General features: G+C 42.2%; 1 protein-coding gene and 1 long non-coding RNA gene across 3 annotated transcripts in view; one reads left to right on the top strand and one right to left on the bottom strand.

Annotated features, from left to right (window-relative positions):
• The window catches only part of LOC309533773 (catalase-like), a 47819-nt gene that overhangs the window by 7201 nt on the left and 16670 nt on the right, over positions 1-23948 (top strand). Inside the window, exons 1-2 of one of the 2 annotated variants that reach the window (XM_082225349.1) lie at positions 14022-14220; positions 23652-23823. In XM_082225349.1, coding sequence (XP_082081475.1) covers positions 14155-14220; positions 23652-23823 — 238 coding nt within the window. In that variant the 5' untranslated portion in view covers positions 14022-14154. Of the gene's footprint in view, positions 1-14021; positions 14221-23651; positions 23824-23948 lie in introns of those variants that run through there. The other variant, XM_082225350.1, reaches the window with a different exon arrangement.
• LOC309535191 lies at positions 7127-9446 on the bottom strand. Its single transcript, XR_014221092.1, has 3 exons — positions 9405-9446; positions 8282-8466; positions 7127-7735 (listed from the first exon to the last, which is right to left on the bottom strand). It is a non-coding gene; the product is annotated as an uncharacterized lncRNA (long non-coding RNA).

Here is a 23948-nt window from a genome sequence, read left to right as displayed (position 1 = left end):
CCAATTAGGTATGTATAGATGGAGACTGTAAATATTGGACATGAATGGCTTATGGAAAGAAGGCAGAGAGAGAGAGAGAGAGAGGGAGGGAAAGGGGGGGGAGAGAGAAAACAGAAAAAGAGGGAGCGAGGGAGGCCTGTGGATGCGTGATTCCCATGTGCAGAAGATTTCCCACTGACATGTTTGGAGTTACACTGCCTCTGAAGGAATGGTTTCATAGTTTCGGGATAAAAAGGTAAAGGTAAAGAACCCCTGACAATTAAGTCTAGTCACGAATGACTCTGGGGTTGCGGCACTCATCTTGCTTTACTGGCCGAGGGAGCCGACATTTGTCCACAGACAGTTTTTCCAGGTCATGTGGCCAGCATGACTAAGCCGCTTCTGGCGAAACCAGAGCAGCACACGGAAACGCTGTTTACCTTCCAGCCAGGGTGGTACCTATTTATCTACTTGCACTTTGAAGTGCTTTTGAACTACTTGGTTGGCAGGAGCTCGGACCGAACAACGGGAGCTCACCCCATCGCGGGGATTTAAACCGCTGACCTTCTGATTGGCAAGCCCAGGGATCAGTGGTTCACACCACAGCGCCACCCACGTTTGGGGATACTCCTAGACAAAAAAAAGAAGAAGTTATTAATTCAGTGCAAAATTAATTTTAAATAGCAGCTTGTTCATATTGATGTTGTTGGTGTTGGTGTTAACCTTTAAAGCCCTAAACGGCCTCGGTCCAGTATACCTGAAGGAGCGTCTACACCCCCATCATTCTGCCCGGATGTCCAGCGCTGAGCGCCTTCTGGCGATTCCCTCACTGCAGGAAACAAAGTTACAGGGAACCAGGCAGAGGGCCTTCTCGGTAGTGGCGCCCACCCTGTGGAACACCCTCCCATCAGATGTCAAAGAGATAAACAACTACCTGACATTTAGAAGACATCTGAAGGCAGCCCTGTTCAGGGAAGTTTTTAATGTGTGACATTTTAATGTATTTTTAATCTTTGTTAGAAGCCGCCCAGAGTGGCTGGGGAAACCCAGCCAGATAGGCGGGGTGCAAATAATATATTACTATTACTACTCGGTGCCACCTATATTGATTTATATTTAAATTTTCCTGCCACGTGTGCTTTTAGGAAATGCCTTTCAGTTCTGCATTTGCAGAATTATGTAGCTGACTGGTAGTTCTTTCCTTGTTCAGCAGATGGCGCTTCAGATCATTCTTACGATGAGAACCCCGTTTTATTCCACAGTTGAAAACTGGCTGCAGAAAATACTTCCTAGAATCATAGAACTGTAGAGTTGGAAGGGACCATCCAGGCCAAAGTGCAGAAATATGCAGCTGCCCCTGTATGGGAATCAAACCTGTGACCTTGGCACTATCTGCACCACACTCTAAAGAACTGATCTGGCGGGTATCTTTTAGAATATGTAATAACAGACTAATCCAGATACAGCATCAAACTCTCTTACTATTGGGTAAGCATGCGTAGGATTGCACATGCATGCCTAGAAGTAATCTCTGTTGAGAACAGTGGAGTTTAGAGTGCAGTGGCTGTTGATGGAGTGGGGAGGGCATGGGATTGCTTGCAGTAGACTCTCCTCTGGCCTGCATTGGCAGAGGAGTACCACTAGCTGGGTGGGCCTGCCACAGCGGGGGGTTCTTCTAGCAGAAGTAGCAATCAGAGAAGCTCAGAACAGGGTGTTGTGGGTAGCCTGGGGACAGGGTGCCAGAAGATTTGCTGGATCCAACCCCCCACAGATCAGGCCCTTCTGCTATGCCAGCTTGGAGCTGGGGTAATGAAAAATCACAATAAGCCTTACTGCTCTGGCTAGCATGGTGAATCTGCTGCTCCAGTGCAGTTGGAAGGGACCCCAAAGCCTCATCTAGTCCAAACCCCCTGCAATGCAGGAATCTCAGCTAGAGCATCCTTGACAGATGGCCATCCAACCTCTGGTTAAAAACCTCCAAGGAAGGAGAGTTCACCACCTCTTGTGGGAGTCTGTTCCAGCGTCGAACAGCTCTTACTGATGGAATCTTCCATCTTGTAACTTGAATCCTAGCCTCCAGAGCAGAAGAAAACAAGTTTGCTCCATCCTCCGTGTAAAAGCCCTTTAGATAGTTGGTGATGGCTCTCGTATCTCCTCAAATTGCTACTCTTTAACTTTCCCAGGAGGAAAGGTTAGAGCAATTGTGTTTGGATTTTAAACAAAGTTTTAAAAGAAAGCTGAATAAGAGGGTACATGGTAGAGGGGAATGTAAAAAAAAAAAAGTCTGCATGATATGAATAAAAGAGATGAGAAGTTTTTCTCCCCCTGCCTGACAGAACCCACCAATTTCTTCTTATGTTACATAGGCTTAGCCTGCTACTCCTTCACCAAATCAGTTTATAAACCCAGTAAGTCATACTAAAGATTACTTATGCTGCTGGAGCCTTAAAATAAAGCTTTGTTATAATAGTGAATCCTTTAAAAAAGAATTTAGAAATTTAATGAAACAGTTAGAACCGTTTAGAAAAGCAGAGGCCTAATAAGCAGCTCCCTGGAGCATTCAGCTGATTCCTGCTCAGCCTTGACAAACATGGAATCTTACTTTGGGTGGTTTCGAAATCCATTTGTGTAAATAACTTGGAATGTAACGGCCAGTTTGTTGTCTGTTGAGCTTACATAACCTTTCCCTGTGTTGGCAAAGGCTGCTGAGCCCAGATCAAGTCCAAATAGATGCCAGTGTTTCTAGAATAAGGAGGTTTCATGATCCAGCTGCCATGCATCTGCTGGAGAAGTTGTTGTGACTGGTAAGAGGAACATATGCTCATGTCACATGTTGCTAGGAAAGGGGCATAGATAAACAAGGAGGTTTTTCTTCTGTGTTGTTTACTTGCACCTCTCCTTTTCCACCCAGTTAGCCAAAACCAGGGGTGGGGGGAGTTTATAACCTGGTCCAATTTTTCTCACTCTCACACACAACATGTATACATGTATGTAGGCTAGTCACCTGTAATGCCTGCCAGTGGCGTTGCGTGGGGGGTGCAGGGGGGGCCGGCCGCACCGGGCGAAACATCTGGGGGTTAGGGTTAGGGGGCGCAAATCCATGGGTTAGGGGGCGCAAATCCCCGGGTTAGGGGGCGCAAATTACTTGCCTTGCCCCGGGTGCTGACAACCCACGCTACACCACTGATGCCTGCCACATGCATGCCCCGTTGCCGAGTACTGTATTTTTCACCCTATAGGACGCACCGTTCCCTAAGGCGCACCTAGTTTTTTGGGGGGAAATAAAGGGGGAAAATTATTTTTTTTCCCAGGCGCGGGGCTGGGGCGGGGGAGGCCCGAGCTTCCCCCGACCCCAGCCCCCAAACAGGCAGCTCTCTGCAAGCCGTGGGAGCCCAGCGCTGGCTCCCACTGCTTGCGGAGAGGTCCGCGAAGCCTGGACGCGCTGATCTCAGCGCGCGCAGGCTTCGGCATGCCGGCAACTCTCCACAAGCAGCGGGAGCGCTCCCGCTGCTTGCGGAGAGGTCTGTGAAGCCTGGAGAGCGAGAGGGGTCGGTGCGCACCGACCCCTCTCGCTCTCCAGGCTTCAGCGAAAGCCTGCATTCGCCCCATAGGACGCACACACATTTCCCCTTCATTTTGGGAGGGGAAAAGGTGCGTCCTATAGGGTGAAAAATACGGTAACTGAAGGAGTCTGGAGATGCTCAAGGCAAGACCACAACATTATCCATATTTCCTCCTTTCTGCTCTTCTTCTGTAAAAATTTAAATTTCGGGCTTCTCTGGATGGAAGCCCCCTTTAGTTATGTAAGGCACCATATACACTGATGACATATATTTATTTCTATGGGGGTGAGTATGACTAAAGCCAAGCGCCACTGTGTCTGTAGATTTAACAGTTCCAGTAATAACATTGTAGTACTTGGGGAAGTTGAGAGAGCTTCACCCTAACAAGTTTTTCAGGCATTGTGAGTGCAGTAGAAAAGGAGTGTGCCGCTGTTCCAAATAGGATGGGACACAATTTCATTTGTCTTCTTACACTAATGAATTAATTACAGTTTGATATATTTTTTTAATGGGTAGATAGGGATACGGACATGTTAGCAAAACTATTCCAGAGGTTAATGTTTGAGTCTCAGGGATCCATGTATGCTCCTGATCTCTGCCCTTATATTCTTTACATTGCTGTTGAAATGTCTTCAAGTATTTAAATTATCTTGAAATTCTGAATCTTAACTTGGAAGAAACGTAAACACATATGTGAAAGGAACAAGTTCTTAAATTCTACGCTACCAAAGTGAGTCTGTTAGTTAATACTCTTGTAAATTGGTCATATCCAATGTGGTTAAACTATGGAACTCTCTCCCACAGGAGGCAATGATAGCCACCAACTTAGATGGCTTTAAAAGAGGTTTAGACAAATTTATGGAGGCTAAGTCTTAATCAATGGCTACTAGCGATGATTATGTTTTGCGTTCACAGACCTTGGACCTTCCACAGTCAGAGGGAGCATGCTTCCAAATACCAGTGGCTGGGGTAGGCAGAGCCCAGTGCCCTGACCCTAGCTGTCAACCTTCCCTTTTTTGGCGGGAAATTCCCTTATTCCAGCGCTGCTTCCCGCTGCTTCCCACTGCTATCCTGGATTGTTAGATATCCCATAGACTGTCCCCGGGACAGGTGAGGCTGCTGATCCCTTATTTTTGAGGCTGCTGATCCCTTGTTTTCAAATCTGTTGACAGCTGTGGCCCTGACCAATGTAGGAATCATCCCTCCCTTGTGACCAGAGCAGTCATTTGAGCAAAGGGGGTTTTTCAGCTGTTCTGTGCAAATACTGGGCTGACTTACATAAATAAATAAATAGTGAAGCTCAGAGCAGATTATGTAAAATCTGCATAACTTTGGGAGGAAAGCTATGAATTTAATAAGTAATAAATAAGCTCTTACCACTTTTCTCCACAATAACTGGCGTCAAGGTCACTTAAAGTGCTCCTTCACTTGTCGTACATTTTGTAAGAAAAGCAGGGTATAAATCTTTTTAAAGTAACAAAACAATGCAATGTTGAGAGCTAATAAATATAAACATATCTTTTTATGTAGCTTGTACGTCTTGTATGTACGTTCTTGCAGCAACGAACATATTGTTGCCTTGAGGTCTAATCTGATGAAGCATTTAAGTATTCTCTGGTGACAACCAACTGAAACTCTTAAAATGAAACCAGAATGATATATGTTGATATGAGATTGCATAACCGTTCACATGACTGTATGACTTACCAATAATTGTGTGGGATGGCAGCTTTCTCAAGTAGATGCTATCATTGTCCACTAACACTGGGATATCTGCTGTATCTTAAGAGCAGATTTACTGATAGGTCCAATAAGATTCCTTGCCTTATATTGCCACATATGCTCACCTTTGTAATTACGGTATGTTTTGGGAATGAATCATGTTATTATGTAGCTGCATTGTTTTATACTTTCTGGATACCCCACAATCATATTATAAAGTATTTGTAATCTATACTAGCACAGCAAGGAGTTGTTTCTTTTTGTTTTCCAATGTATTCCTTGCCAATAAAAAATTCAATGTGGTGTGAGCAAATTTTTATTCTGAAAGTGTGGCCCAGAGAAAAAAGTTTGAAAATCACGGCTCTAGCGGCAACTAGTGCAACCAGAAATAGGACTTGTCCTTCTTTTTTCTCTCCACCCCCTCGACCTTCCCAAATCTGCTTGAGAAGGTCAGGAGAACCTTCAGAACAGAGGGAGGAGAAGGGTGATACTTCCATCCAGCAAGCAGAAATGCCTTTTGGAGGTTTGGAGATTTTGGCTGACTAGTAATTTCCTATCTATGGGGAGAGTTGATAAGCTGTAACTGTCCCTAGTTTTCATAAAAACTCCTAGGTATCTTAGAAGTTGGGAGAAAGTAAAGAAAAGAAAATATACTTTATTTTTGTAAAGCTTCTAGTTCGAAAGCGTAGTGTTGCCTGCCACCCCATTCTCTGCCAAGTAGAAGCCAGATTCCAGGCGGTTTTAGGTGCCTGGTTGGTTTCCAATGGAAAATCAAGGCACAGCCGAGTCTGGAGTGTCTTAGAAATATGATTTCTTCACACATATTTACACCTGGAAACCTTAAGTGAAGGGAGTACACCTAGGAGGGTCTTATGTTTCTCCCCTCACAGCTTCAGCAAGCTTGGGTTCAAAGCAGCAGCCAGTCAGGGACTGGATTGCAGTACCCAGTGAGATATTATCCTTGTGTAACTCACCTCAAATTCATACACTTTGCTTGCTTATCATTCTGCATATGGTTCATTCATTTGCAAAGATGAGCTACATATGAATAGATCTTTTAATGAAAAATCACTTATAAAGACTTCCTCCCTCCCCCTGTCACTGCCAAGTAGTTATGCACCTTCATCCTATCAAACAAGACTGTGAATTGCTGCAGCAGCTCTTCCCTAAAGCAGAATACACAAATTACCCATGTGTCCTAGTTCCAAGTACGTATCTGATTGTGTTGGAGGATGTTACAAAAGAAATAGCCGCACCTAGACAAGGTATTGATAGATATAATGACTCATGAGCTCTCTTAATTACCTAGTGAGATAGAGTTAAGCAGTTCAGCACCACAGGTCTTTCAGATACCGAGCTGCTTGGTGGATTATCTTGATACATTTCCCACAGAAAATGCATTTCATTCACTGACCTGGAATGTAGTAGCTGGATCTCATGTAATGAATTGGTATGTGTGTATTCTTCAGAGGAGGCTAACCTTGCTATGTTTGTGTAGAGGCAACAGCCGCACTGTTGTCAAAGGACGTCCTGGTGCAAAGGATAGGCTTCTTGTACCTTTTAGCAGCTGTATAAAAAAGGGAAATATGCACTGTTCTTCTGTCTGAAGTTGCAATTGGTAAAAAAAAATCTTTCTTTGTTAAAACGTGACCCAGACATCTTCTATAGTTTTGCAGTTAGATGCCTGTCCTGAAATATCCACCCCTTTATCAATAACACCACCGCTGTGATCCCTCAAGAATGATAAACTCTTTTGGGGGGAACATAGTCCTATTCTAGGATTTGGAACCACAGTCATAATGTTTTCCCATTAAAAAAAAAATTAAGGCATGCACAAGCTTGCTGTTTATCACTGTATCCAGAAAAATGGTTGTGGTTATATAGCTATAATACATTTTTACAGTGCTTTGATAACAGCTCATGTGCGAAACCTCTCTGTAGAATGTAGGTCAGATCTGCCATCCGTGCAAAAGGTTGGGCAGTGTTGAGAAGCAACCACACCTTCAAGTGAGCACTCAAAACTTTGTATTGTTTACTTCGTGTTTCTTCATCCCTCTGTAGAGAAAATGCTTCAGTATCTTTCATATTTAATGCTCTTCATTAATGCAAACTAGGAGGTAGTTCCAAGAATAAGGAGCAGAATCTTATTCAGAGACATACTCAAATAACCCTGCAGAAGATAACTGGAATATGCACCACATGCAGCTAGCATGGAGAATAGCTGTAAGCAATTTAGATCAACACGTCGCTAGCCATTTGGTATATAATGCATCTTCCCCCTGCCCAAAAAAATCAGTTGAAACTACACCTGAGCTGCTTAATTGATACTTGCCACTGCTGATGTTTATCTCCTGGAAATAGACACGGTACAGGTAGAAGTGGAGGACAGAGATTAATAGTTGTTAAAAATTAGGGTGATGAGTGACTTTCTTTTTGTTTTCTTCTCCGTGTGATAATGTCCTGTGTATTTCCTGTGACAAAGATGGCAGCAATCAATTGGACTTGATTGTATAAGCAGCTTATTAATTGACACAGCTTTCAAAGTCTATTGAACTTCATGTTCAGTGCCAGAGTGTATTTTCACTTGTGAGAGGTTTAGAAAACTTACTCTGGGGAGCAGATGACAAGTTTTAAAAAGGCACAAAAATTGTTTGGCTCTAGTTAATTAAAGAGGTGGTATAGCTGGTGAACCATCTCAAGGCGGTAAAGACCCTCCTAGATATAGCTGCCACGTGGGCAGCCAGGAATAACGACTAACACAGTGGTACTTTTACATCATAAACTTGGCATTTTGAACTCAGCCCTTGTGGTCTCTTCCAACTCTATGATTCTATGAGATTTGAACCTGGCTATCCACTACCCTCAAATTTGGATTTAGGTCCATTTTATTCACACTCATCTAGTTTTATTGGCAAGGCTGTTTTTTAATGTACAGACTTGTTAGCAAGAGTAGTGAAAACAGGAGGGTCATTCCGAATTCAGTTCGATGTTTATTACGTATCGAATCAGAGAAGTACCTGCCCTGTTGGATGAATCATCTCAGGTAAGATAACTGGGTGGTATGTAAATCAAGAGTAGATACCCTTCCTCTGACAACAGAATGTGGAGAGTTCATCTCATGTAGTTCACGGTTTGAAGTTTGTGCCAGTGCCTGCTTTGAAAGCAGAAATCACAGCCCGCTTCTCTCCTTCAGTTAATAAGTCTGAAAGTAAATATGAGGTCTGTAATGTTAAGGGTTAAGAGCTTCCTTTGAGAGAAGACTCTGCTTTTTCTTTTCTCTTTTTAAAATCTAAATTAGCTTCTTTTATCTTACTGTATCACAAAAAGCTTTATCAAAATCTTATTTAAAAACCCAAACTTACTTCAAAACCTGTTATTACCCACAGCTGTAGATAATTACATATTCTATTGCACAAATTAGCAACATATATAACCTCCTTCCTACTAAAGACCCCCGTACTCTTTAAAAAGCTGGGGTTTGTGGGCCTATCCCAAGCTGTGGGGCCTGGGCAGGTTGCAGCAAGCTGAGAGAATACAGAATTCATGCATTATAGGTGCTTTTGCTGCATCCACCTAGAAAGCACTTTCCAATATCAACCCTAAGTGGCAAAAGAAATCTTATGAAACTTTCTCTCCCCTTATGTTTTTGTCTAAAACAGTTCATGCCTAGAACAAGTTGTAAATGGGTGTTCATGGGTGTTGGATTAGACAGCTCTAAAGGGATCTTTTAATTATCCAAGCAAAGGTGATATGGGCAGGAGACAAAGAAACACATAATTACTATTTTGCCTAGTCAAGGTAGGTGTCCGTAATATAGCATGATAAAGGTCAGTTGGGGAGCAAGTTCTCTTCAACACTTCCTGATTAACCTAAAGAAGCAAAATGGGCAGAACCTATATATTGTAACTGATCAATAAATACTGTTTTTATCAGTGTTAGAATACTCTCTCTCTCTGTGTATATATATATATGTATTTCTGTGCCACCATATCGTAAAACATCAGGGAAATGCACAACATTAAAACATGAAATACAATAATCTTTAAAGTGATTGGCTAATCAAAAATTTAAAAATTAAAGAGCCATAAAGGACTGTCGGCATAAAAAGCTGTTCAAGAGAAGCCTAAAAGTCAAGGGTACCTGCTGGATCTCTGTTGAACGATGTTCCATGACATAGGAGCAGAGGCTCATTAGGCCTTAATATTAAGGCCTTAACACACAATTCTTTTTTTTTAAACAGAACTAAAACAAAACCCCATGTACAATTAGTTAAGTGCTAGTTACTATTCTTGCCCATGTAACATTCATGCGCTGCCTGTTTACTTTTAGCAGTGTTGACATGATTTATGCTATTAATTCAAAAATGTTGTTTCAGCAGTATATTGAAGAAGGTGGGTTGGGATACAAAGTTACTTACATATGATTTACTAGTTCAGAGGTTGTCAAGACCTGAGCAAATGTGCATAGTTTGTGATTTACCAAACTTGAGAGTAGACAACATGATATAGAAATTCAGTTCCACTTGCTTCAGATTACAGATTGTTAGCAATGGTACATTAGTTTGCTGACACCAGGATATGTGTGTTATCAACAATATTTTCTTGTCAATTGCTTTTTGAGATATGTCTGTTCTTCTAAATTTTGTTTCCCATTGACTCCCCTCTATTGCCAACCCCGAATGTGTATATGTGTCTGTCAGTTTTGGATTACATACATCTAATGAGTATACTCTGATCCACAATTGTTTATGAGAAATTGGTTAGTGTCTATGGTAGACACTATACCATGATATGGTATAGTGGTCACGTGATGTGGTTGGTCACATCCTGTTTTTTTCCTAATCACAACCAGGCAGGAAAACTAGATGATTTATCAAGCTCCTGGTGAGTTGCCATAAATAGCTGTTGGCTACATTTAGCTTCCTATTATAGTTAACAGAATACTGCAGTCATAAATTATGTACATATTAGATACGTATACAATATGCAGTTGGATAAAATATTTGTGACTTGTGATAGATTCCATTAAAAGAATATGAATGCAGTTATGGGTGTTTATATTGGTTGATTTCAGTTACATAAAGGTTATTATTAAAATCACTTATGGCTAGATTTATAGTTATTTAATTTTATATAGTTATCCAGATTTATATTCATACCCGCTGCTATAGGGAAAGTCACTCAGTGAGTTTCATGACTGAGCAGGGATTTGAATCCTGGTCTCCCAGATCCTAGTCCAACACTCTTAACATCAGGTATTTTGAGTTTCTACAAATGCATGAGCGAAATCATGCTCATTAAATTAGTCTGTTTAAGTGTTAAATACACCTCACAGTTGGTCAGAATACAAAGACTGGTGGAATTTTCCTTTGAGCCAAAAGGAGCTTAGCAGTGCAATACCAAGCAAGTCTAAATCCTGTTGGATTGGGTATAGGATTACAGCCTTGTTTTTCTCCATGAGTGTGCATAGTATGGTTTTAATTTCTGTTACACACTATAGACTCTGGGGAAAGGCAGGATAGGAATGTTTTAAAGCAAATAAGTAGCAAAATGCTGTTGAAATTTCAAAGTTGTATGTGTTGTATATGATGTGATAAAACTCAGAAATGTTTTTAGGCTAGCCTCTTGCAGGAGTGTCAATAACTCTCTGGATTCTTGCTAGTCTCTTTCACTCACACCAGGAGCAGCCAGTGCAGTGCAGCATGGATGTGGACGCACCCTTCTGACAGTGGCATCACTGCCACTTACCAGAACAGTGTGAAGGCAACGAAGGGCAGTGGTGCCAGTACAATGCTCACATGGGTGTTTTGAGAGAGGTGAGAGGTTGGGGTGAACTTTTAATAGATTGGAGGGAGGTTCACATGGTAAGCTTAAAGTATGTTTTATTACAAATACAGTGTGGAAACATCTGAAAAGGTTTTCTCTAAAATTGCCAGTAGTGAAAAGAGCATTAAAAAGATACCAGTGTCTACTCTGGCAGTGTGTGATTAATTTTGTTTGTTGCTTTGGGTGTTATGTCTAGCAGGTATTAAAATTACAGATAGGTAGCCGTGTTGGTCTGCCATAGTCAAAATAAAAAATTCCTTCCAGTAGCACCTTAAAGACCAACTAAGTTAGTTCTTGGTATGATGTATCTGAAGAAGTGTGCATGCACACGAAAGCTCATACCAAGAACTAACTTAGTTGGTCTTTAAGGTGCTACTGGAAGGAATTTTTTTATTTAGGTATTAAAATTGTTTTGTTATTTATTGTATTTCACTTATAGACCTTTGTTAATGTGCTGGCATACATCTCTCTCTCTATACATACATACATACATACATACATACATAGTTAAGTACTTCACTGTGAGATCATCATATTTCTATTTTGGTAGGTATTACTAAGTCTAGCACTACAAAACCATCATGCCAAAACGTCTTTAGTTAGCCCATGCAGTCCTCTTCTTCCATATATATAAATCTGCAGTGAATGGTGCTGAGCATGAGCAAAGAGTACAGATCCAAGAAGCCGCCTTACAAGCATAGGGTGGGACTGGATGCTGCTGCACATGAATAATTCATTTGATACATACAAACCTAGGTGCAGATTTAGTGAGGCACATGTGTATCCAGGTGGCCATTTGACTGCACTTCAAACCTGTATAAAGTGATGCTCCCCAACACAAAATAGATGAAAAAATGCACCTTCCAAATCCTGTATTACAAACATCTAACACAGTTAATCATGAACTGAATCTGGCAACCATGCAAAGGGCGGCAGGGAAGAGTTTCTGCATAGCAATGGAAAGTTCTTGACTTATGATTGCATGTTTAGCTCTGTGTACACAGTGATATAAGAATATGTGCTTCAAGAATAACCAGTGTTATGCAAATAGAGACAGGCTATAATAATAATTTTTCTTAATTAGTTTTCCAAGCAAGAAGAGATTAGCTCCACCTACTCGAGTTAAAAGTATTAGGTGTATTACTTAGCCATCTTATACTCTGGATAAGGAGTGTTTTATGCTACATACAAAATAAGCCATGAAACCAATTTCACCCTGACATACTTTCTGACAGAAAACTAAACTTATGGCTGCTAGTAATATGCCACTAATTTGCTTGTTGATGTCAAGATGGAATTATTGTGGCATTCTGGGTGTTTTTGTCAAGTTATCATATATTTATGTCTGCTCATTATTTTTCTCCCTATAGGATGTGTTACCATTATTGTGGGGATGCGGGTGGCGCTGTGGGTTAAACCACAGAGCCTAGGACTTGCTGATCAGAAGGTTGGAGGTTCGAATCCCTGCGACGGGGTGAGCTTCCGTTGCTCGGTCCCTGCTCCTGCCAACCTAGCAGTTTGCCAGAAGTAACTTAGTCATGCTGGCCACATGACCCAGAAGCTGTACGCTGGCTCCCTCGGCCAATAAAGCGAGATGAGCGCCACAACCCCAGAGTCGGTCACGACTGGACCTAATGGTCAGGGGTCCCTTTATCCTTTACCTTTACCATGATTGTATGGTACAAAAGACAGGACATTTCCGCCCCCTGCCACAGGTTCCTAGGTTACATATTCACTATAAAGGTCAAGCAGCTCTCTGAGGGGACAGTAAACCACAGAAAAACAGACCCTTGCATCTTTAGTTTTTGCTCCTGCTGTTTTAGGCTTAAAGCTACAAATTAAGTGGGCTTACATGGTTTTTTATAGTATTATTCTTCACTGCTTATATGCTAAAAAGGCTTTTCTCTGCCATCTGTTCGTGTTCTTTGCACAATGCAACCTTTGTGCAGCTAGTTGCAACAGAAAGCTAGACTTTTTAACCCCTGGATAGGAAGATATAGAGACAGCGTTTCTTTTCACTGCGTAGATGAGAAAAGCAGTTTCGGGTGGGTGGCTGTGCGAGCTTGAAGAAACACAGGGTTATGTCTCACTGCGTAAGCTGCTTACACAGATTTTTAATTTCGAAAAGGAAAGAGTAGCCCTCACGGGTCTGACTTAGTCTGTGTTAGTCGGCGTCCTATGTTTCCTATGCTACTTTGGGAGCATCTCTCTCTCCACACCGAGAGGGGAGTGGGACAGGGGGTCGAGGTCTGCAGAAGACGAGGGCTTTTCTGCAAAGAGCAGCCTCCTTTTGCTTTCTTGAAGGAGCCTGGGGTGGGAGGGAGGATTGTTCCAGCGAGCCTCCCAGAGATGAGCTCTTCTCTCTTGGGTTCCGCCATGCATCCTCTCTCCAAAGCGAGATTGCTGCAGGCTTATCCATAACCTTGTGCTGACCTTGGCCGCCTTTGATCCTTAAGTGTGAATTGAAAACTGTAAAGCTGCAATTCCAGACACGTCTACTCGCAATTTCCCCTCAATGAGCAAAGGGATAATTGCTTTTGTCTCTTTTAAGAGTACATATGGGCAAGAGGAACAAGATGCTTTGCTGCCGTTTCTCCTCTTCAACCCTATAAGCTTTCCCGCCCCCCTTTTCCGCCCTGTATCCCGCTTCCAGCTTTCCCCTGCGGGCTCTTCAGAGCCCTTTGCCAAACCACTTTTCTCTTCACACCCTTTGCCCTTCCTGACTCCCCCTCCTCGCAAGATCTTGCTTTTCGGCATGTTTTCCCCGCCTCTAACTCGCCCGACTCCCAATAAGCATTCGAGAAGGGCTTCGGTGAAGAAACCTTCTAGCCAATCGGGACTGAGAAAGGCGGGTCTATACTGAAGGCAGTTGGCATGCCTCGGGTTTGCTTTCGTTCGCGGATTCTCTGCCGCCTCGGAGGTGGACCGGGTGGCTTGTACTCGCTGGTCGCGGGTGTGTGTTTGTAAATCGCGCTCCTCAGCAGAAACTCGCCTCCCTCACAGGAGCTCGTCGGTGCCGAAAGTCGTCGCGCGTCGCGGCAGGGGTCTCGCCCAAGTGGCACAAAATGGCGGGCAGCCGAGACAATGCAGCGGAGCAGATGAAGCGCTGGCAAGATCTGCGGGGCTCGCAGGTACAGAAGGGACACCCACCCCTCATAAAGCCATTGGCACGTTCCACCCCGCGCTCGGTCGCTACGTATCGGGTCTGCATTCCGCGGGCTGTTCGGCGGGCGCGACCACGTTCTGAGAGGCGGCGGGGGTGTGCGAGCAATGTTGAAGGGTATTGGACTTCTGTGGCTCTGACATTATGGCAGGCGTAGCTTTCGCCGCTCTGTAGTGTTGCAATGCCATATGCCAGCATTGTTTGCCCCGAATCCCCTCTCCAAAAGTAGAGGCGGAGGAGGAGCTCTTGTCCAGCGTTGCTTTCTGTCCCCCTTGTGCAACGTTGCACTTTGGAAGGGGCGCTGCTAAGTAGGTTGTGGAAAGGGTGACAAAGGTGCAAGCTTGAAATGCTCCTAGGCAAGGATTTCTGTTTGCATCATGGATCGACGATCGGATAAGAAAATGATACTGTTGCCCTTTGGGCTGTGTTCCTGTGCTGCTTTTGTTGCAAAAACAAAACTTAACATCCATAATCTCTGGAGGTTGGGATTGGTTTGTTTATCATGGCACACAGCACCAGCTGCCTGCCAAAAAGATTTCCATTGCTAAAGGGCGGAGCAGTTCGCAAAGTGTTATCAAGAACTGCAATAATGCTGCAAGGTTTAATCATGATGGAAGTTGAACTTGCGAGAAACCTATCTTACTATGTTATTTCTATCAGGGAGAGTAATATAATCATTTGCAATTAGAGATAGGGAGTCAAATATGGCAAGTTGTTTAGTGTATCATTTTAGATAGAGAGGTACTAAAGTACAAGACCAGGTACAACCCACCCAAAGTGAAGCACTTCCCCTGCTCCTTTGATTTTGATGGAAGGAATTTAAGAGCATAATTCCCCCACTGAGTACTTAATTCCCTCACTGAGATCAATAGCAATTGTTAATGCCATGGGTGAGTGTGTGCTGATTACACAGTTTCCTAACTTATCTGGCCAACAATAGGAAAGACAGTAGAAAATGGAGACAATCTGTGGCAGTAGTCTCAAAAGATATAAGAGGGAATGCCAGTGATTTGTACAGGAATCAATATGAAATGGCACAAATTAAAAATAACTGAGCTCAGGGGGCTACAAGCAATGAGAGGTTAGTGAAGTTGCTGGCATCTGTCTGTCTTGGGAGACAATGGAAGATTGCGCCTTCAGGGGTAAAGTCACACCTCTGAAGAGTTACAGCGCCTGCTGTGGCTAACTGTACTTTTTCTGGGTTAGCAGAGTCTGTAACCTGAAGCATCTGTAACCCGAGGTACCACTGTACAAGAAGACATCGAAAGGGACCTTTGAAACAGGTTTCACAACCATATGTTCTTGTTATGAAGTAGCACTGAAATGTACTGGGCTGGTTAATAATTTTGTTGCAAAACATGATGGAAACTAACTGGAGCTAGTTAATAATTCTGATAGTTGGATCCTGTGGTTCAACTTGGACCTTGATTTGGATTTGCATGCTTATCTTTCTGTTCTTGTTTACAGTTTCAGTATTCTCTTTAGTGCTATCCATAATCTGCTGCCCGAATTGGCAAATTATGGTTAGCCTTCATTCTCCATATTTGAAGCAGAAGCCAATTTTAAGCCATAATTTCCAATTCTGACTTGGAGGTTGAAGGCTAATTATATATATTTGATATTGTGGTGAACTATGGTTGGTGCTAAAAAAAGAAATGGACATGTAGGCAGTGGAGAAGAGTAGGGTATGTCAAATCTCACAGTTCTATAACTGCTTTGAGAGATTCCCGCCCTGCCCTCAATCAAGTAGTATGTAAATTTTATGAAATAAAACCATGGATGTGAAGCTTGTTTGAATTTAGACAATGTGATAGTAGGTATCAAGATAATAATAATAATATGCCATCCATCTGACTGGGTTATCCCAGGCACTCTAGGCGCCTCCCAACAAAATATTAAAAATGCAGTAAAACACCAGTCATTTAATTTAGATGCAAACAGCTTCAAATACTGTTTTTACAATTTCTGTTTGTGTAATGAAGTTGTAGCCCTGGCCTCTTAGTTACTGTTTTGCAGACTAACCCCATGATTGACTCATTGTTGCTGAAGACTACAGTAACCAGTCAGAGAGTAGATACAGATGAATCCTTCGTCTGATCCACACAAGTGTCAGGGCATGTCACTTTTGCTTTTTAAGGAACTCTACGAATGTAGATGAGAGTGTAGCTAGGAAATTGTTTATTTGCATCATATATATGAAGGGATAGAAATTAGATCAACTTTAAGCTGTAAATCAGGGGTCAGCAAACTTTTTCAGCAGGGGGCTGGTCCACTGTCCCTCAGACTTTGTGAGGGGCTGGACTATGGGTTTTTTTTTGGGGGGGTGAGCAAATTCCTATGCCCCACAAATAACCCAGAGATTCATTTTAAATAAAAGCACACATTCTCCTCATGTAAAACACGCTGATTCCCAGACTGTTTGAGGGCTGGCTTTAGAAGGTGATTTGGCTAGAGCCAGTCCCCGGCCTTAGTTTGCCCACCATGCTGTAAATACTTATTTGGCATAAGCTCCATTGAAAGCAATGGAATGCACAATGGAGTGTACTGTATAGCATTATCCCCCATTTTACATAACCCACCTTTATTCTGTCATGAATGCAGAGCAGAATACATACAGTTCATGAGCAGTCAGCTGTCCAGACACTAATGAGACTCAAACCTGCTTAACTTCAATTAAGTGGCCTCATGTGCTAGGGTATTTTGATGCTCTGAGTCTAAGTTGACTCATTGGTCCAAAAGCAAGAGCAACTTTCCAGTGGTGGGGTTTCATGTTCAAGGTTCTATATGTTGTTGTTGTCTATTTTTAAGCTCTTTTAGTTTGTGTGTGTTGTAATAGAGTGAAAAGGCATTTAAAGATAACTTATGTTTATATCTTGAGTGATAGTATGTGTGTACTGAATTGAAATGTATCATGCATATCCTTCATCAACTCAGAAAGGCACCTATTATCTACTGGTAGTCTTTAATGTAGGGACAATCTCCTCCTGGCTTTCAGCAGGAATGTAACCAAGGGGAGCAGCTTTCCCCTCAAACCAACACTGCGGCTAGCAGGAAGCAGGCTTCTGTCATGGCTCGTATCTGACTTGCTATGACACTGTTTGAATTCTGCTATTTTCATTTTGGGGAAACAGGCAGTCTTCCAAAAATGGACCCTGGGTTTAGCTCTGCATACCCTGACCCCAAAGTCCTTTGAAACCACGTTTTGCATTGTCTTATTTCGTTCAGCTGTTTTGTGTATGAGGAGCAACTTTCTGCCAGCCATACTCTACTGCTGTTCATATTTCACACCTGCTTTCATGTTAGCTGTTACTGTTGTTTTCCATTGGATTTATCATATAGTATGCTATGCATGCATGTGTTAGTGTTCAAAAGTAAGTTCCACCAAGTTCAACAGCACTTACTTGCAGTAAGTGTGTCCGGGATTTCAGGTTGCAGTCCTACATCCATGTAACTAGGAGTGCAAAAAGTATATAATAAACATTTTGGATTATGCTTCTAAGTATGTCAGTGTAAAGTTGTGTTTTATTTGTTGTAGTAACGAAAGAAGATCTGCATGCAAATGGATAACTTAATTTAAATTAGATATTTAAATTTTGTATTGCTTATTTAAACCACTAAATTAAATTACATTGATTAAAATTAGTCCACTCTGGTCCGAATACTTTATTACACCGTGACTGTAAAGTCATCTTCTGATGGAGAACAGCTGAATTTGGTTGAGAGCTTCCATCTGTCTGTCTTGGGACACAATGGAGGAGTGCGCCTTTTGGAGATGAAATCAAACTGTTGGAGAGTTACAGCGCCAGTTGTGTCTGTAGAACTGCATCACAAAAGGGAAAATCAACTACAGCTATGCCAGTGCTAAAGGGATAAAATCAGGATCTATAGTTTGGAGGTTCAGCGATTTCTCTCTGTCTTGATATTCTTTCACAGCACCTGAGAAAGCACCGGTAACCTAAACAGTTAGGGACAGAAAGAGAAAGGGGTAGAGATGGATGAAAGGGGTAGCTCTTATGTGTACTATCCAAAAAGTTTATTTGTTGCAAGCACACAAACACTAACATTGTGCGAGCAGAAAATGCATTGCTGTCATTTGACTCAGTGCTGATTATTTTTCAGAGTGTGGGTTACAAGTTATGTGTTTCTCTGCCAACTGCCATACCTAATTTAGAGCTATTGGGTGAATTGGTTATGAGTTGCTGTATAACAAGCAATATTGTTCTTCTCTAAATCTTGTGACATGCTTTAAGTTGGTTTTCTTTTGAATACCCAACACCCTAGAGCTAAATGTTGTTTATTAGAAAACTTTTTTGATTTCACAGTGGTCACAATGCCATGGGGATAATAAGTTCACATAAATTGACAATCATTTGGAGCTCGGGCAGCCTTCATTACCAGAAACTCTTCAACAACCTCTCACAGTAACATGACTGGAAGAACTTCACTGTACGCTTAATGGTATCTCTAATGAGCCACTGTGGAGTACAGAAAAATCAACAGGATCAGACTCTTCCAGTTGGTTTCCTGGTAAATGCCAGGAGCCAAGACAATCTCGGTTTCAAAGCTTATCCTGAAACCAGGCTGACAAGATCCAGAATGACACTTATCCACCTTAAAAGATCAGACTGGAAACTTCAGCGCCAATTGCATAAATACCTAGGCTCCAACAGTGTTGGTTTTTGTTTTTTTTTAAAAAAGGAAATGTCTGCTTTCTTCAGGACCATTGGAAAATGCTGCTGTAAGAAAGATGCCTTTACAAACACCCCAATAAGGTTGGCAAATGTTTCCTAGTTGGCCGTTGCCAGTCAATATAGGCATAGATCAAGAGGGCAAGTTGTGGCATGAACTTCTCCAGGCATCTTGCCTGCATCTTCATGTATTTTGCTATTACAATTCCCCCCACCCTCTCCACTTCAAACTATAGTAAGTGACACAAAGAATTTTGTTAAATGAACCTACAATTCTTTTAGATTGAAAAAAGATGTCAGATGGTGCAGAACAAGAACCAGGTCACTTGACACTGTGTAACTAAGTAGCTATTTGTAACTCTTGGCTACTAGAATCTGGATGATCTGCAAACATTTTCATGACAGTTTAGACTGAGTAACGTTTCTGTGATTGTTAGCTCCTTTTAAAGAAACAGACCCTGGTTTCTGATTGCAGTGAATGCAACAAATTTTCTTTCTATGTGTGGTTAAGTATAAACTGCTTTCTATCTGAAATTTGAGCCAGGTTCTTGCAAAGATTTCATTACATTCTAACAAATAATGTGCTTCTACTGTTCTCCTTGAAAGAGCTTATTAAATGTGAAAGGGTTATCTAGCCTTAATCCTAAAGGTGTTGTCCAGTCCACAGAACATTACTTTGATACACCAGCACCCTTTTAAGGTATGCTGCATGAAACTGCACAGAAACACATAATGCTGCTTGCCTTGTTTTATGTGACCTTAGCCATAGTCCTGTTTTACGTAAGGAATACATGATTTCACACACCCGGTTTTTATGGCATGACTGCAGTTGTCATTCAAGACAGGTTGACCAAAATACGTTGCTCCATCCGTTTCTTAACTTCTTAACTTCTAGCATCCATATTCTTAACTTCTAGCAATTCTTATTCATATTCTTAACTTATCCATATTCTTAACTTCTAGCAATTCTTAACTTCTAGCATCCATACGTTGCTCCATACGTTTGGGAATTGACTGAAACTCCTGTCGGCCATAGCCTGTCCAGAGTACCTTACAATGTGAGATACATATGATGGGGCTCAGATAGTAGTAGCTACTGTATTTTTCGCACCATAGGGCGCACCGGACCATAGGGCGCACCCAGTTTTTAGGGGGGGGAATCAAGAAAAAAAATATTTTCCCCCCAGCCCCAAAGAGCAGCGTACAGGCTGCACACAACCTCTCCCTGCCAGAGGGGTTGCGTGCCGCTATGGAACAAGACAAGGCAGCGAGCAGGATGGATCCCGCTCGCTGTTTTGGCTTCCCCTTTAGCCCCATGCAGCCTCTACCTCCTGGGAGAGGCTGCGTGGGGCTAAAGAATCCATAGCCCCGTGCAGCCTCTCCCTGCCGGAGGGGTTGCGCACAGCTATGGAAGAAGGCAAGGCAGTGAGCGGGATGGATCCCACTCGCTGTTTTGGCTTCCCCTTTAGCCCCGTGCAGACTCTCCTTGCCGGAAGGGTTGCGCAGGGCTAAATAATCCATAGCCCCGTGCAGCCTCTCCTTGCAGAGGGGTTGTGCGCAGCTATGGAAGAAGGCAAGGCAGCGAGCGGGATGGATCCCGCTCGCTGTTTTGGCTTCCCCTTTAGCCCCGTGCAGCCTCTCCCTGCCGGAGGGGTTGCGCGCGGCTATGGCACAAGCCTGCATTTGCTCCATAGGACGCACACACATTTCCCCTCAATTTTTGGAGGGGAAAAACTGCGTCCAATAGAGCGAAAAATACGGTATTTCATGGGAGTGATGATTATCTGGATCATGACAAGTGGGAGAGGGAGTTTGGTGCCAATGAAGGATTTCCTCCCAATGCAGATGGCAGCTTCAAACAAGTGAGTTTCAAAAGGATGAGGTCAAGGGACACAAAGGTTAACTTCCCATGCTACCCCCCCCCCGCCCCTGATATTTTTGTTTTTGAAAAGTGTACATGAATTGCAAAGTCACAATCAGCATCATGTATAGTTTGGCTCTGAGTTTTTTTTTCTAGGAGGTCAGTTATTGCTTTTCCATTTCCATGTGTATTTTTTCTGTGGCTGCTTTTTGGAACAAACATGTCTTTAAAAATTACAACTACTAATTCTTAACTTTTAGCACACTCTTTTATCAGTTTTTGGGGCTCAAATATTTCAAAGAATCTTAGAATTGTAGTTGGAAGGGATCCCAAGGATCCTCTAGTTCAACTCCCTGCAATACAGGAATCTCAACTGAAGCATCCATGATAGATAGGCATCCAACCTCTGCTTAGAAACCTCCAAGGAAGGAGAGCCCATCAGCTCTCATGGGAATCTGTTCCAGTGTTGAACAGCTCTTATTGTCAGAAAGTTATTCCTAATGTTTAGTCGGAATCTCCCTTCTTGTAAGTTGAATCCATTGGTTGGGGACCTAGCCTCAGGATCAGCTGTGAAAAAGCTTGCTCTGTCTTCCATGGGACATTTGAAGATGGCTATCATGTCTCCTTTCAGTCTCTTCTTTTCCAGGCTAAACATACCAGCTCCCTCAACCATTTCGTATAAGGCTTGGTTTTCCGACCCTTGATAATCTTGGATGCTGCCCTCTGCACACAACCCAGCTTCTTAAATTGTGATGCCCAGTACTGGACACAGTACTCCAGGTGTGACCTGACCAAGGCAGAATACAGCAGGACTATAACTTGATTGGGACCCTGTACTTCTGTTGACGTAGCCTAGAATAGCATTAACTGCTGCATCACACTGTTGACTCATGTTAAGCTTGTGGTCTACTAAGACCTAAATTTAAACACTGCAGTACATATTTTAATAATTGTTTCTTAATGACAATGACATATTTGTTAAAGTTTCTTCACATCTTACAATTTTCCCAAGACTAGCAGTGCTGGGGGTGCTAGAATGTTTTCTCTTTATTATATTGGACAATGAGTACATGCGTACAATTATACTTAACAGAAAGTTAAGTATAAGCTAGAAATAACCTTTTTCTAAATGCCTTACTCAATGCCCTTAGGGTGAATGAGTATTTGTAGTCGTAAGATCAAGAATCTAGGTGTAGTTCTTAATGCATGATTAAAACAACTGAGGGTTGAAAATACAATTTCCTTTTAAATACTCTGTAAAGGAGCGAAGGCACCTTTTATCCTCTGAATGGGTGGTGCCAGGGTGCTAAAACACGCCTGTGTAGTTATTCCAGAAGACTAATGTGCTCAAGCGGGTGGAGCTGTAGGTGCTGTGGGAGACATTTAAAAATTAATGTGAGGTTACTGTTGTTAATTTAATCGGCAAAGGTTGAGATAATTCACCTGGTTGTCAAGCTTGTGTCATCACTTGTTATCCTCCATGTGTCTGACTTCCAATATATTAACCACCTCCCCAAACTTCTGATAGTCTCTTTTGAACCACCTGCTCTCTTTGCCAGCTGTGAATGCCAGACTTTCTATATTATTGTACTGTACTTGCATAATTTACATTTTTTTATGGTGAATGATTCGGGACTTTTTACATTTTTCCATTAGGTTTAGTGTGTTAGACAGCTGTTTATTAAACAAAATTAACATAGGTTTTGGACCAGAAGAAGATGGCTTTAAGATAGTGCTTTAGAAACCCTATTTTGGGCATATTATTTGTTTTAAGTGTTTATCGTAAGATGATAATTCTTAGTTATATTCTACCTATAAAGATGACATTTTTGTAATATGAGAAGGTATAGGTGGTTCGACCTGATTTCTTTGGAAATCAGTTTTATGAAAAGATTTAGCCTTAGGGATGGACCTAATAGCAGCGTAGTGTTCATGATTTATATTGGGAATTCAATTACTTTTCATGTCTGAGTCCATTTTGTTAAGGCAATACAGTGGTACCTCGGGTTAAGAACTTAATTTGTTCTGGAGGTCTGTTCTTAACCTGAAACTGTTCTTAACCTGAAGCACCACTGTAGCTAATGGGGCCTTCTGCCGCTGCACCACCGCTGCACGATTTCTGTTCTCATCCTGAAGCAAAGTTCTTAACCCGAGGTAATATTTCTGGGTTAGCGGAGTCTGTAACCTGAAGCATATGTAACCTGAGGTACCACTGTATTCACATACAGTGGTACCTCAGGTTACAGACGCTTCAGGTTACAGACACTTCAGGTTACAGACTCCACTAACCCAGAAATAGTACCTCGGGTTAAGAGCTTTGTTTCAGGATGCGAACAGAAATTGCACGGCGGCGGCACAGCAGCAGCAGCGGGAGGCCCCATTAGCTAAAGTGGTACCTCAGGTTAAGAACAGTTTCAGGTTAAGAATGGACCTCCAGGACGAATTCAGTTCTTAACCCGAGGTACCACTGTAATCTGTTAAATGCTTAATACACTTTCTAAATCTGATGACATTCAAGCTTGGAGGTGCAATTGGTGCTACTCTTTTCAGTTATTTCTGCTTGAAAATAAATTTAATAATCAGAACTCTTTGAAATGATTTTCCTCCTTCACACATCTGTTGGCCATTTAACATTTAGATTATTATTATTACATGCAAATTTTACCTTTCCTAATAATTCCTGTTATGAAACAATACTGTTTAATGCCAGAAGCAATTCTCCCTGTAGTCAGGAAGCACAATACGTCTGCCAAGTTAACCCATAAGCATTTTCACTAAATCACGAAAAACGTAATAGCACAGTGTAGTTTTTGGTGTCCTAATTTTATTTTATTTTTCTTTTGAATTTAGAAACCAGATGCCTTGACCACCGGAGCTGGTGTCCCAGTGGGAGACAAGTTAAATGTCATGACGGTGGGTCCGCGAGGCCCCCTTTTGGTTCAGGATGTGGTTTTCACAGATGAGATGGCACACTTTGACCGAGAGAGGATTCCTGAGAGAGTTGTGCATGCCAAAGGAGCAGGTTAGTGTTAGAAGTTGCTTGTTGTTTTAAAAGGAAAAGGTGGAGAATTGAATATTGTGGACATAACTTTGCGTACAGAAGGAACAAGAAAGCAAAGAAGTTCGCAAAATGAGTTTCCCTCAGTT

This window comes from Podarcis vaucheri (genome assembly GCF_965113315.1).
Source record: "Podarcis vaucheri genome assembly, chromosome: 1".
In the NCBI taxonomy this organism is placed as follows: domain Eukaryota; kingdom Metazoa; phylum Chordata; class Lepidosauria; order Squamata; family Lacertidae; genus Podarcis; species Podarcis vaucheri.
The sequence above is the reverse complement of the archived record's forward strand: the minus strand, read 5'-3'. Positions and strand labels throughout refer to the sequence as shown.